Raw genomic sequence first — 15,365 nt, 5'->3', positions numbered from 1 at the left:
ACACATACCAGTACTCACTCAAGTATAGAGCTTCATACTGTTCTCCCTCTCTCTCTCATTCCCCAGCTCCTCTCTCCTATCTCTCTCTCTATATATCTCCCATTCCTTTGACAATCGATTTTAGTACCCCCCCCCTTCAGATTTTCAATTTCTCTTCATGCTTCCTATGTTTGACACCCCCTCCCTAACCACAATTCTCACTTCTACTCATAATCATAAGTGTTTATGCCACAATTCATCTATCATATTTCATATGCTTTATCGTCATAATCTAATACATCTATCATATTAACCTAAAAAAAAAGCACACTCCCATCCACATACTGGTTTATTTTTGCGTTGTTTACTGATGGTCGATCGTTACATAAAGCTGTTCGTAATTTAAAGGGGAAGTTCACCCTGGCCAAAAGTTTGTTGTAAAAATACCAGAAAAAAACAAGAAAAAATATTGGTGAAGGCTTGAGCTATATCCATTAAAATGGTTATTAGTAATGTACGTTTTTGATTTGTGACGTCATAAACGAGCAGCTGCCCCATATGTTATTTAATATGAAATGCATAAATTTCAATTTTTTTTATGGTTCATGACGACATAAAGTTTTCTTCTTTCAGGAATGGGTGTAAAAAAGATGTCTGTTGATATATTGAATGTACAATAAAACCCATTTTTATTTTGTAAAGAAAATTTCATTTCATTGTGTTTTTTTTATTGACGTTACGCGAGTAGCTGCTTGCTTATAACAGAAAAAAAAGAAAATTCTAATAATTTTTTTTATTCTTTGATGGATGTTCCTCAAACCCTCATTAATGTTGTTTATCATATTTTCTGCTATTTTTGCAATAAACTTTTTATCTTTGTGAAGTTCCCCTTTATCAAGGACTTAACGCGCGACTGCTGCCCTTTCTTGTGTTAAATGATGTCTCTCTATGTAGCTGACTTAGCACTTTGTTTTAGTCGTGAATAGAGCCGTGTGTAGCTTTACGATTAATTCATGAAACAAGACCTCGATTTATATGATTAAGTAGTGGCATAATGAGCCAAAAATATTCGAGGGGCCAAATATGGCATAATTCATATGGTGCGAGCAAGCGAAACGAGCAACATTTCGACATTTTTATTACAAAAGTGATTTTGTGATAGATTTTAACATATCATTTTGAAAATGATATCAGTCTCCTCTCTTTCCTTTTTTTTCCTTCTCTTGGTCGTAATTTTTTTTCCATTTTTATTTTATTTTATCATATTTATTATTATTATTATTATAATTTTTTTTTTTTTTTTTTGGGGGGGGGGGCGCCCCCTCTGTTCGCCAGTACTTCCAGTGCAAGAGAAGAAACTCAATTAGTGCTTTGATCCATAGATACTTAATAGCTTTAATAAGGCGTTTTGGAACTGCAACATGGTATATTTACTGAAAATGCAAGTCAAATCAAAATGCACAGCTGAAGGGTGTTGTCGAAAGTTCGTGGATCGGGAGAGCATATCGTCCGAAAATTCAGGCCGGCCGACAAATGACAAATATGTCGTTTGCACAGAGTCCATGGGCCCGTTTAATAAAGAGTTACACCTGTTGTAACTTTGTCATTATAGCAACTACCATGGTAACCTTGATTTTGATTGGCTGCTGAGCCATGTTACCATGGTAGTTGCAATAATGGCAAAGTTACAATAGTTGTATCCTTTTGTGAAACGGGCCCCAGGACGACATTTCTGTTTTGATTAACCGAATCTCGACAAAGTCTTCTTCGTTGTGAAGGGCTTTTTACTATAGATTCTCTGCGTTCCAGTAGGCGCCTGCGTAGTGATTGCGAAATCTCTCTAGTGTTACAAACGAAACAACGCCTATGCTTGAAGGAGACCAGTGACCGATTTTAATAGTCGAGAGTGAGAAATAATAAGTGAAGAGCCAAAGCGGAAAAGGTGGTCAATATAGCAGCATTTGAACCTTTACGAGTCCGCCATTAACAGTTTGAGTGTAAATTTACCATAAATTTAGGATTATTTCACAACAATCTTTGAATGCTGTACTTCACTAGGGTTTACGCCGAGCGTGTACTCAGTTTGAAGTATAATAGGTTTGCACAATATTGACAAAACAATGGATGTACTAATAATTCCTTACAAATCATTGAGTTTGTCTGAGTGTTTTCAAGTGTGTAAGCTGAACAAAATACTCTCCTGGCATTCATTGAAATAAATGTTGTTTTCTTTAAGAATACTCTCATGACCAATTTATCCAAGATATACTATTTAAAGGGGAATCCAACCCAAATACAAACTTGTTTTTATAAGGAAAAGAAAAATCAGACAAGTTGATTGGTGAAAGTTTGAACAATATTGGACAAACAACAAGAAAGTTATGAATTTTTAAAAGTTGTAAATATTGGTAATCACTATACCCATGGATACTTCAAATTGGCCGCATATGGGATGTCATAGTGATGTAAGGCAAGGACTACTCTTTCATGTACTCCAATACATATTATGGCTAAAATGTCATTTTCCCCCAAAGTTTTATTTTAATTTTTTTTTTTTTCATGAGGACATAAAACAATATACTACCTGGGTTATATTTAGATTACTGCCCCAGGGGAATGGGTACTTAGGAGAAAACCACAAATCCCTGATAATAAAGTACATGGCCTATGGGAAAGTTGTCCTTGCCCCTTGTCATAATTTACTTACACAGTTGCCAATTTGAAATCTACATAGTATTAGTGATCTCAATTTTAAAGCAGCTATAACTTTCTTAGTGCTTGTCCAATTTCTTTCAAACTTTCACCGTTCTGTTTATTTATTTTTTCTTCTTCCCAACACAACATTTTATAGCCAAGGCTGGATTCCCCTTTAAACTTGAATTATATACGAGTATGTAACACATAGTATTCTTGGGAGTGTAAGGAAACGACACGCTTTTGATTATGTATGGTTGATATTTTTAAGTCCATTATGATCAAAATCAAATGCACCGTGATACTAAGACCAGACGATAGCCACAATGACGGTAAAAACTAAACAATAAGAAAATTAAAAATCGCAGTAAATTTCACAAGGAGATTTTATTTGTATTTTATACATTTCCTTATTCCACTTCCGCCTTTCGCTTACCATATTCATATTTTTCGGTTCATATTTCACTTTTTTTGCGGTTGTATTTTCTATATACTGTTGCTTTCAGTTTTGTTCAATTGTTAATTGTCATTCTGTTATTTGCATCATCTTTATTTTAACTGATAAAGCAAATATACAAGAAGAAGACCAGCGAAAAAAAAAACATGTAGTAAAGTTTACCTCTACGTTACCATCTTATTCATTGTGTCTCCTCTCACACGTATATTCTAACATTGTCAACACTTTCCGTACGTATATCCACACCTCTATATATAGTATATAAATATATTTGGGTTCTGATGATGTACATAGTGCTACAGTATTAAACTATTGAGTTTCCATATTTTCTCTTCAGCATATATCATGCCTATGTGCAACATTATAACGGATTAAAAAATGTATATTGAGTTTATTCATACGAAGGAAATGTATATATATATATATATATATATATATATATATAATAAACACAAGTTCACAAGGTTGACTAGAGGTTCATCAAATTTATTTGCAACTCTGAGTTTCACGCAACCTACGTGTTTATTGTTTGTTGTGTTTATTATTCAAAGTTCTTCATGTGAAGGACATCGAGCACTCCATACAAGGATAGAATTCCAGAAGTATATGTATATATATATATATGTATATATATATATATATATATACATACATATATATACATGTATATGTTCTTACTCATCTGCTATTACTAACCGCTACGTCTACATCTTCTGCTGATGGCTATCCTGCATGGGTTCCTCACTGTTTTCGTGTAAACGTGAAAGTCTTTCGCCCCGAGGCACAGAAAGTTTTTTTATAGCAACGTAAACACATGACACATGCCTGGTAGTATGATTATGGGGGAAAAGTGTTTTAATTTTAGACACTATCGATCGACCCAGTGACCACTGCTGAGAGTAAAAGTGTGAAAATAGAAGGGGAATAGGAAGTAGATTGGAGACGTCTGGCTCTTCATTCTCCCAACTTCTGCATAGGTTTCTTCTTCTACTTCTTCTTATTTTTCCTGTTCTTCTTCTTGTTGTTGTTCATGATGATCATTTTCTACTACTACCACTACTACTACTTCTACTACTACTACCACTACTACTACTACTACTACTACTACTACTACTGCTACTACTACTACATACTACTACTACTACTACTACTACTACCAACATCTACTACTTCTACAATTGTTCCTGCTATCCTGATTTCACTGCCTTTATAACACCTTCTCCTTCTGCTTTTTTCTTCTTTTTGTTTTGATTATTGTTATTATTTTTCTCCTCCTCCTTCCTTTTCTTCTTCTATTTACTACTACTACTACTACTACTTCATTCTTCTACTTTTATTACAGACCTGATTACACTTACTTACGTACGTTAAGAAAATTAAATCACACTGATTAAGGCAAATTCTAATACACAATACATGTCCATATTTTTCAGGTGAAGATGGGTTATAATATTACCAAAATATTATTACATTAGTGTTAACTTTGAATGTCTTGTGAGAATTCCGATGTACATAAAGATCCTCCAAGCCGCGACTGCCGTTGACAGGCGAGGGAAGGTCTTAATTTAATCGGATTCTAATTTATGCATGATAACGTCCTCGGGCCCACCGTCTCTTGCTCACATCTCATCTCCAATTCACCAGGCCTGCCTAATAGTTAACCCCTACACTCCATGTCACTCGTGTGGATCAATAAAATTATCTTTTCTTCTTACATTCTCCTTACTTTCTCTCTTCTTCTCTTTCTCCCTTGTCTTTATTTTACCTCCGCCCCATCTTGTATGTTCCCCATTCGCTTTCACAAATATCTATAATGTGCCCTAATAATAAGACAGTGTATTTTTCTTTCCCTTTTCCCTAACCTCCCTTACCCCCACCCTCCCCTCCTCGGGCTCTCCCTCTCTCTTGCTCGTTTTATTTTCTCTGCGACTCCCCTTCCCCTATGTTTCATATTTCGCTACATCAAACATCTCCCATGTGCCCAGGTACATGCTGAAGAGTGACATGTGTGTTTTTATTTTCTCCCTCTCTTACCACCCCTCTCTCTCTCTCTCTCTCTCACACACACACACACACACACACACACACACAAACACACCCACCCTCACTCACACACACACCCCATGCTCATTCTTATATGATTTCTACTTGTCTTCACCCTACTGGATTGCATATGGAACTTCTCTCCCTATCAACACCCTTCATCTCTCCCCTTCTCTCTCTCTCTCTCTCTTACTCTCCATTTAATTTCTCATGATGTGTCTCTTCATTTATGATATCTACATACATGTATGTCGAAGGAGACAATGTGCAGCATACACATCGTCCCATTAAACCTCTCTCTCCCCCTCCCCCTTTCTCCCTCTCTTGCTCTCTCTCCCCATATATCTCCCTCTTCCATGCACACACCCATTCTCTTCTATCTGTCTCTCAAAGCAAGCAGATTGATATATCAAATATGAGATGTTATTTTCGTCTATGTTCTCTACCCATAGGCCAATGCAAATCATGTCACATTGTAAATGAAATCAGACAAATTAATTCTGTTCATTTGGAAATGGAAATTGAATATTCAACAGCTGTGTAATTAATTAGAGTTCCGGTAATAACAAATTCAAAATGGAAGTCACAATCATACAAGCATTATCTTATCATTCTAACGAACAAGAGCTGCGAGAAAACCGTAGATAGACACCTTCTTCAACTGTTCAAACGATGGCATGTTGAAATGAGTTCCATGTGAAATTGATTGCAAATCTCAGATATGCCCATGAGATCGTGACATGCGAGTGACTCAGATCGATTCGTCAGAGAGATTTTGCATACCTTTTTTTTTAAACATAAGGTTGGTTGGAATCCCATTCGCTGGGAAATTCTGTGCATTTTTCCACTATAAATAAAAGAAATAAGAAATTATGACGTTGTTATTATCGTACCTATATCATGGAAATATGAGAATATCAGAAGCCAATCACAAACTAGGATGCGAAATGCTAACTTTTCCTTATAAGACTTTGTGAAACAAGTTTACCAATGGCTGAGATATAGAGATAGGCGTAAACAAACCAATTACATGTATACAAAACTAACGGTTTTAGACCCCGAAATCCTAGTTTACATCCCCTAGCTCTTGGTGTCAAATAAAATACGTAATCATTCTGTTTTTGTATTTTTCTCACTGAAGAAGATTGTGTCCCAAAATTATCGCAGTTATCGTTTAAGACCCCTTAACCTTAGTTTATATCCCGAAAACACGGTTTCCATTCAAATTACATAAATATATACATTTTTTGTCATTTTAGAGAGAAAGATCAGCAGGTGACTTCAAGCTTTCATCTCATAATACCCTATTGCTACAACACGACCATTGAAGATTTTGATTATTTCCTAAATTATACCCCTTGGTTATTCCATATATTGTTTCAGACCTTAGTTGATATCCCGAAATCTCGGTGTCGAAAAATGAAATAAACACTTGTTTGTTTCTGTATTTGTTCTTATTCAGAGGAAGAAAAAAATCAGTCGGATATTCCAAGCCTTCATTTCATACTACCTTCTTGCTCCAACATGACCATTGAAGAGGATTTCGATAATTTCATGAAACAACTCGGGGAAAGCATCTCGGAGGAGGAATTAAAGGCTCTAACTGCAGCTTGCCAGGACGTCATACCAAACGAAGCAAGGGAAAATATTAAAAAGCAGAAGGATCTCTTTAGTTATCTTCAAAAGATTAATCAGCTTAGTCAAGGTAGGGATGAATGTAATGGCGGTTGTAAGGAATTAGATTTCAGGGAGGAGGGGGAGGGGGGCTTATAAATTGAAAGAAAATATTTCGAACTCTGAAAGGCAGGAAAGTAATAACACATTAATTTTATTAAAGCAACATTGAATGGAAAAGATTTGATAACCGGACATTGTGGCTCAGTGGTGGAGCCCCCGCCTCACGAACGGGAGGTCGTGGGTTCAATCCTTGGCGGAGTCATACCAAAGACTTACAAAATAGGACCTTCTGCCTTCTTGCCAGGCGCTTGACGTATAAGAATGGAGAAGGGTAATGATAACATTATGTTCTGCAGGGTCCGCTACAGCTGAGAGTGGCTACCCTTGGTAAATAACAATCAGTATTATTACCATTATTCTTATTATTATCATTATAATTGTTGTTGTTATTATTATTATCATTATCATTATCATTATTGTTATTGGTTTAGAGTCGGTCTCAAAGTGTGACTGTAGAACTAACGAGAACGGGAATGTGAGAATATTAGGGATGGAAGTGAATATAAACAAATATAAATAGAAAGGGGAAAGTAGAAGAAGAAAGGATTGAAGAAATGTAGAAAAAACGATTAGGGGAAACACAAATATCATATTTTCTTTTGACTATTTCACTAGGCGTATAAACAGAGTGAGCAAAAAATGTCCTATCAGATTGAAGTTGCCTTGTCTGAAGTATCATCATTGATTTATGGATATGCCCTGGTAGAGTTATTCTTCAATATATTTTGGTATCATTTTTATATGATAATCTTTGAGATTTACTCTATCATGACTAATCAATAAATCCATGATTAAATATTCTTACTTAAGACAAGACAAGGTCATGTCAAACTGGTGGGACATGTTATTCTGACTTCCTCTGTAGAGCACGAAGTGATTATTTACAAATTCAGCATGAAAATAGCTTGTCTTTGAAACTGGATTGTTCACCTCTCTCTAACTCTGTCTTCGACTCTTTATTATTTTTTTTCTCCTGTTCTCCTGCAGATAATTTATATTACCTAGAGCACGCCTTGGAGAAGATTTGTCGACCAGATCTTGTTACCATGGTGATGGACTTTCGAGACAGCGCCCCCTCCAGCCAAGACTTAAGCAATGTCATCTCCGGACCAGCTAGAAAATACAAAGGTAATTTTGCGCATGCTATAGCAGATGTTTCTCATGTTTATTAGGAATGGTGACACCAATGGCTCTGCCTTATCGGTTGCTATAGTGACATAATGTAGCTAGTGTATCCGCGATGAGACAAACACCTCGGGATCCTCGCATAGATGCTCATATAATATATTACATACATGTATGAGATGTTGAATGCGTTTCTCGGATGATTAATGTATGGCATTTATATTCGATTCCTGAAATGGGACAGTCATACCAACGAGACTGAAATCCAAACGATTATATTGTTTGTCATCCAAAATAACGCATTATGATCGATGTGTAGTCGCTTTGTAGTGTGACTGCACATAATTATAATGATTGTAGAATGACACATTTCTTCTGGAATCAATGTACATTAAAAATGTGTCCCATTGCAGAAGTAAAGGGATGGTCCAGGCTGGAGATATTTACATCTCAATAAACAGAGTAAAATTCACAAAGCAAAATGCTGAAAATTCGGATAACAAATAACGAAGTAATTGAATTTTAAATATTTGCATTATTCCGGTGAAACAGTTCTTGGCATGTCTTTATTAATATTCATTAGGTGGGCTGATGATGTCATATCCCCTCTTGTTCTTTTTATAATTGTTATATGAAATTAGGTTTATTCAAAAATTTTCTACCAAGAACTAAAATAATTGGATTGACAACTGATTAGTAAGTGCATTAGTTATTTCCTCATAATGGAGACACATCTTTGACACATGTATAAAAAGGTGAAATATTTATCATTTCATGTAATAACATAAGAAAAAAAGGAAAGTGGGGATGTTACATCATCAGCCCACCTAATGAATATTCATCCATACCGTGCTCCCCTCCATTGAGAGCCTTAATAAAAATGTTTAATGTAATTATACCGTTTTTACTCAATTGTGCCCCGTCCCCGAGTGAGAACCGAGGACCTTTTTTTTTTCCCGATGAAAATTTGACAAGCCCCCCCCCCCCCCCTGGAAAATCTTGGATCCGCCCTTGAATCATATCTTTCATACATTGATACACTTCAATGTGAAAACAATCTACAGGGGTATGTTGGTATTTTGAGAGTATCAAAGGGTTTTAATTCAAATCATTTGCGATTGAAAGATAAGTCTTCAGGATTAAATTTCATTCCAAAATTCTGTCAAGTCCATGTAAGTTAGAGGGTGTGGCCTTAAAATGCGTTGATATGGCGTGAAGATAATAGTTGCGCAATTTTGTATATAGTAATTAGATTGAATGCAAAGATACTTTTAACAAATACCAAAATGCAGAAATACAACCATAAAACTCCAATAAATATGCTTAAGCTCACCCATTTCTGCCTTTGATTATTCAATATCGATTTTTCTTATACTCTCTTCTGTCTAGCCGTCCACGAAACTGTGCCAAAATAATCGTTTTTGGTAGCTATTTTAAAACAGATGTTAGAAATCCAACGTTGCCATCGATTTTTAGCTTGAACTCCGCTCACGGTATGTAATGATCGAATGAATCATGAACACAAGGACGGCGCTTTAAGGGAGGGACGATTGGTGCCTATTATGATTTTCAAGAAGTTAAAAATATACGAGTAAAGACAAGAAAAGAAGAGGAAATTAAAAGAAAGGAGGCAAGAAGAGTATATACTGTATTTCATTAATGTTTTCAATCGAAAAGAAGTGGCATCCACTTTAAGTCTTTAGGGAAATATTGCATTAATCGAAATGAGTGTAACATTGGCAATCATGAGGTGAATATTTCCGGTATCCCACGGATAAAAGTCATCTTTAATGATCATTATTAGATTGTGCAATACGGCATGATATTTCACATTTTTTTACATAAACCTGCAAAGAATTGGTCAGATTTTAGCGAATCGTGCAATACGCTCTAATATACCATGCTTGAACCATACAGGTCATATAATACGCGTTTTTTCATGCACCAGTAGAGAGTCCTGGGCCGTTTCATAAAGCTGTTCGTAAGTTAAGAGCGACTTTCTTGTGGTAAATGATATTCACCATTTAATGTTCATTGGTAATTATTTACCGCGTAAGAAAGGATCACCAGTCGTTCTTAAAGTCGCTCTTAACTTACGAACAGCTTTATGAAACACCCACTTGCATTGTAATAAAGTACAGCATTTCACTATGAATTGGAAAATGTAGGGAATAAGGACTGATTATCATGTCTGGTGCCAGAATATCATGCTATCCATCGAATTTGCTCATAATAATAATTTTAAATAGCTCATGCTTCTTGTTGTGTTAACATGAACCATGTTTACTGCACAATGTTGATGCTTTTAATCCGCTGTAAAAATCAGAGGTGTTTCTCATGAAGGTCTTGATGAGGATTAATGCCCAAGTCACACCGGGCAGATCGATCTCAAATCGACAAATGTTCTTATGTTATTTCCAATGACATACCATCGGTCGGTTGGGTCATGTGTCGTTGGTGTGACTGTGCGTTGCTATAATCTCTTTGATGTATAGATAATCATTATGTAGATTATGGTATGATTTCAGTTTAATACATGACTAAAAACAATATGGTCTATGTATTATAAATGAGAGAGACAAAAAAAGGCAATTAAGAAATTGGTATTTTCTCCGTCACCTCTAGAGAATTTATTTGAAGATGGTGATGATTATGATGTTGAAAATAATAATAAAAAAACACAAATGATGATTATGATAATAATTATAATTATAATAATAATAAAGACAAATAATGATGATTATAATGATGATGACAATGATGATGATGATAATAATAATAATAATAATAATTATGATAATATTGATGATGATGATAATAATAATACAATCCAGGAACCGCCATGGGATCCACGGAAAGCAAGAGAGAGAGAGAGGGGGGAGAATAAAAAGAGAGGAGAGCAAATTAAAGATGGAAGGAAATGACGTGAGCAAGCACTCAAGTACTTAACACAAAATCCTTGATCATATTGAAGATATAAGAAATAATAAAGGAAATGAAATGTGAAGCTTACAAGACCCACAGCTAAATGTAAATGCAGAGAGAGAGAGAGAGAGAGACAGAGAGAGATGGGATGGGTGGGTGAGGGAGTAGAATAAAGGAGGAGAGAGGGGGGTGAGAGAGAAAGAGGGGGGAATGAGTGGGGTGAAAAGCAGAAAAAAGGGGGAGGGAGAGCGGGGGGGGGGGTGGGGAGTGAAAGCAAGAAAGGACGAGAGAAAAGATAGGAAGAGAGAAAAGACATAAATGTGGTTAGTAGAAACATACATTATATCCAGGGACCTACTTCTTGAAAATTCATAATGCGTATGTTATGGCATCCAGGTACGTCATCAACGATGCAATTGAAAGCACGTCCCTAGATCTCGCTTCTAGTCGTGAAACTTAAAGCCACTCCACTCTTCAGTTCCTCGATGTAAAAGACAAAAAGAGATTAGAATAATGTGCTGAATTGTGATCATTACAACAACATGAACAATCATGATAAGAACAGTGATGAGGATGATGACGATCATAGTAATCATCATGATCATGGTAATGATGACGACGATGAGGATAATGGTGATGATGAAAATGATAATGATGAAAGTGATGATGATGATAATGATGATGATGATTATAATGATGATGATAACGGTGATGATGAAAATGATAATGATGATAGTGATGATGATGATAATGATGATGATGATAATGATGATGATAACGGTGATGATGAAAATGATGATGATGATGATAATGGTGATGATGAAAATGACGATGATAATGATGATGATGATGATAATGGTGATGATGAAAATGATAATGATGATAGTGATGATGATGATAATGATGATAGTGATGATGATGATAATGATGATGATGAAGATGACGATGATAATGATGATGATGATGATAATGGTGATGATGATGATAATGATGACGATAATGATGATAGTGGGGATGATGAAAATGATGATGATGATAAATGATGATGATATATGATTATGAAAATAATGATGATGCTGCTGATGAGGAGGAGGAGAGGGAGGAATGGTATGATGTCATTTTTACTAATAGTGATACAATTCATGATATTTAGGAGTAATAATAAGCCACAAATAATATTCGTGATATCAGGCTTGCTTTTCAATTTTCAATCTTTAAAATCTGGCTAAATGATATAAGCATCATTAATTCTATTCTTATAAGTAAAAAGCGAAATATATAGCCAATATCACACTCTCAATATACAAAAATGCTATCATCTCACAACTGGTGGTATATTTTCGGTGATTAAAAAATGGCTGCAGATTGAAAGAATCCGTTTAAAAACTGGCCGTACGCAAGAACTTTCCTCGTTTCCTAATAGGCTGAATATGATCAAGATAAAATACAGGCGAGGGAGCAAAGCGTCCGAAGTGAATACATACAGGAATATTTGTATTTGAAATTGAAATGGACCATCCCTGTTGGGAAAGAACACAGTGTTTTCATAGTGTGTTCCATAATGTTTCCACAGTGTGTCAATAGCGTGTTAGCAGTGTGTTTTCGAATTGTGTTAACAGTGTGTTCAAAATGGGTTCATAATGTACTCAAAGTGAGTTAATAGTGTGTTCACAGTGTGTTCAAAATGGGTTCATAATGTACTCAAACTGTGTTAATAGTGTGTTCACAGTGTGTTCAAAATGGGTTCATAATGTACTCAAACTGTGTTAATAGTGTGTTCGCAGTGTATGAAAAATCAAAAATGTGTTCATAACGTGTTCACTTGTTCACGAGTGGACTGTCTGAAGGTGTGGTTCACACGTTCAAACTGCTCGGATTTATGAGTGTAAAGATCATTGTGTTCCACACTGTTAATACACTGTGAGACACTGCACTATTTCCAGCATAGGTAAAATGAGTAATTTTGACAACTTCACCAACCCCATTTCCCCTTTTTTCTCCTTTCTTTCAGAAATGAACAAAGATACTGGAGAAATCCCCGAGGAAGTTCTTACTGGATTAGCTAAGATTGAATTAGCCCCACCCCCATTGAATGCTGATAGACGGAAAGGAAGAGATACGAGATAAATAGACTGCCCCCAGTTAAATAATCATTCTTAAAAGATGTTATTACTGTACAATTATTACTATTGGAAATCTTTTTATATTGATATTATATTGAGAGTGTTTTATTAACGTAAGTAGTATGTTTATGTATTTGAATTAGTATTTAATGCATCTTGCCCTTGTTCTATTTTGGTACTGAAACTATTTATTACAAGCAGCACTCTTTAAGGGGTACTAAGTTATACTGCACCTGAAAATATAATTGTCATTTACCAATTTGCATCACTTTCACCATAAAGCGCAGATATACCGATTTTATATTGAGGTTCTAATGACCGTTATTGGTCCTGGTAAGCTTATGCCAGGTCATCTGCTGAGGAACTTAATCAGTCGACATTTATTTTCTTCATTAGCCAAAAGTGTAGCTGCAAAGCTGATTTTGAATTAAAATCGGGGACAGAATTGTAAGTCCACTGATTGCCTTTTGGCCTATCATTATAAACACTCCTGTGTATTGAATTACAATGTATCATTCTACTTTTACATATTTTATACTGAAATGAATATTTATAGAATTTGCTGCCCCTTGACTTCTTTTTGGTTAAATCTTGAAGGTCAAGTCCACACCAAGATGTGCATAATTATATTAACTGTTTTGTGTAATTAAGCAAAACTTAAACATGTCATAACTTTACTTCTTTTACATCCATTTTTATGATATTTTCATTGTTATGTTTTATGGATTTTTTTTCTTCAAATCAGGTTTTTGTTGGGGTGGACGTGTCCTTTAATCTACTGGACATTCATGTTTGCTTTGCAAGGACGACTATAACTATATATAACCGTATGTGAAATCAACATGTACTCCGAAATCCAGACGCAAGAGCACTTTAAGAAAATAGGCCTACACTATTGAAAAAGGATTGGTCAAAGCATGGACCTATAACAAACCAATGTGTTGGTACATAATGTGTCCTATCGAAAAAAAATGGTCAAAACAACCAATTTATTGTTTGAAATCTACCAGAATTTTGATTTGTGTTGATATTTATATCGATATTAGACGGTCGGGCACATATTCACCAAAAGAGTGGTTACTTGACCAAACCTATTTAGTAGTGTAATAATCTAAAAATTTAAAAATACATTTTGTTACGAATTATTGTGCATTATTTGGCTTTTGGCTTTATTGAGGCAATTCTACGGTAGTAACAAATCGATTTGAATAACAAAAGAAAAATACACCAATCATAATACTAAATATTTCTTTCAAGATTAACAAAACTATGACATGAAACATTTGCGTGCACTAAACACGTAAGTTCGTAAAGTGTAGGCCTACATTATACAAACCGATCAATGATAACACGCTTTAAATACTTTTTCTGTATATGTTTTATTTTAGATATGAGTAATGATTTATTTTGAAAAATATTAATTTTCCCCCTTAGGTAATGTACAACATATTTTTACTGCTCTGTGATTATGCGGAGTCTCCATGGGGGAAAAATGATGAATCAATTAACCATATCATCAATAGCACAAACAATGAAGTAGGCCTATTTATTATTCAGTACGTCGACATACAATATCGAATCATTAGTTTGCACACTTTGCAACCGAATTTGATGAACATTTTTACCATAATAATTGTTGTCATACTTGCGCAATTGTTTTTTTCAGCGATTGCTGTTTGGTGGACTATATAGGCCTTCAAAATCTCACTTATCTTATTTGTAAAGCCTTATGTTCAAACGTTTATTATATTTTCGCATGTTTAAATGTTTTATTACTTGCAGAATCTTGTGTGTAATAATAATTATGCTATGTACAATGTGCATTATTTTAAATCTCAATGAAATGTTAACCAGGTGTGTCTAAAACACTTCCAAATAAAATCACATTCACTGTGTTCTATACTTAACGTAGATGGCGCTCGTGAATTTTCCCCTGTTGAATCATGAAACGCTCCGTTAGTTTAGCCATGGACCTGCTAGTGGGTCCATGGCAGGGCGTCGATCCATTTTTCAGATTGGGGGGGGGGGGGGGGGGGCAAAATCATGAATCAACGTTCCAAAGGCGCTCGATCACACAAAACAAAGAAATTCACCCACACACGGCACATAGGCCTACGAGGGTGTGTGTGTGTGTGTGTGTGAGGGTGAGGGTGTGTGTGTGTCATAGTCCAGGATAGAAGGGGTCGAACCTTGTTTTTTAATATATACAATGTTTTTTTATGGTTTCTTGTCAATTCGAGGGTGCTGATTCCGAATCTGAATGATGCCACTCGTGTAACCTT

The 15,365-nt window shown here is 35.3% G+C and overlaps 1 protein-coding gene across 1 annotated transcript in view; it reads left to right on the top strand.

Moving 5' to 3' along the window:
- LOC129266794 (astrocytic phosphoprotein PEA-15-like) overlaps positions 1-14,990 on the top strand; it is a 34,133-nt gene extending 19,143 nt beyond the window's left edge. Inside the window, exons 3-5 of the mRNA XM_054904591.2 lie at positions 6,636-6,878; positions 7,898-8,038; positions 12,972-14,990. Of these exons, the coding sequence (XP_054760566.1) occupies positions 6,698-6,878; positions 7,898-8,038; positions 12,972-13,087 (438 nt within the window). The 5' untranslated portion in view covers positions 6,636-6,697 and the 3' untranslated portion in view covers positions 13,088-14,990. The remainder of the gene's footprint in view (positions 1-6,635; positions 6,879-7,897; positions 8,039-12,971) is intronic.
- Positions 14,991-15,365: the final 375 nt, after the last annotated feature.

The sequence above is a fragment of the Lytechinus pictus genome, chromosome 8 (assembly GCF_037042905.1).
Source record: "Lytechinus pictus isolate F3 Inbred chromosome 8, Lp3.0, whole genome shotgun sequence".
NCBI classification, from domain to species: domain Eukaryota; kingdom Metazoa; phylum Echinodermata; class Echinoidea; order Temnopleuroida; family Toxopneustidae; genus Lytechinus; species Lytechinus pictus.
Note: the sequence above shows the minus strand (reverse complement) of the source record. Positions and strands in the feature narration are given on the sequence as shown.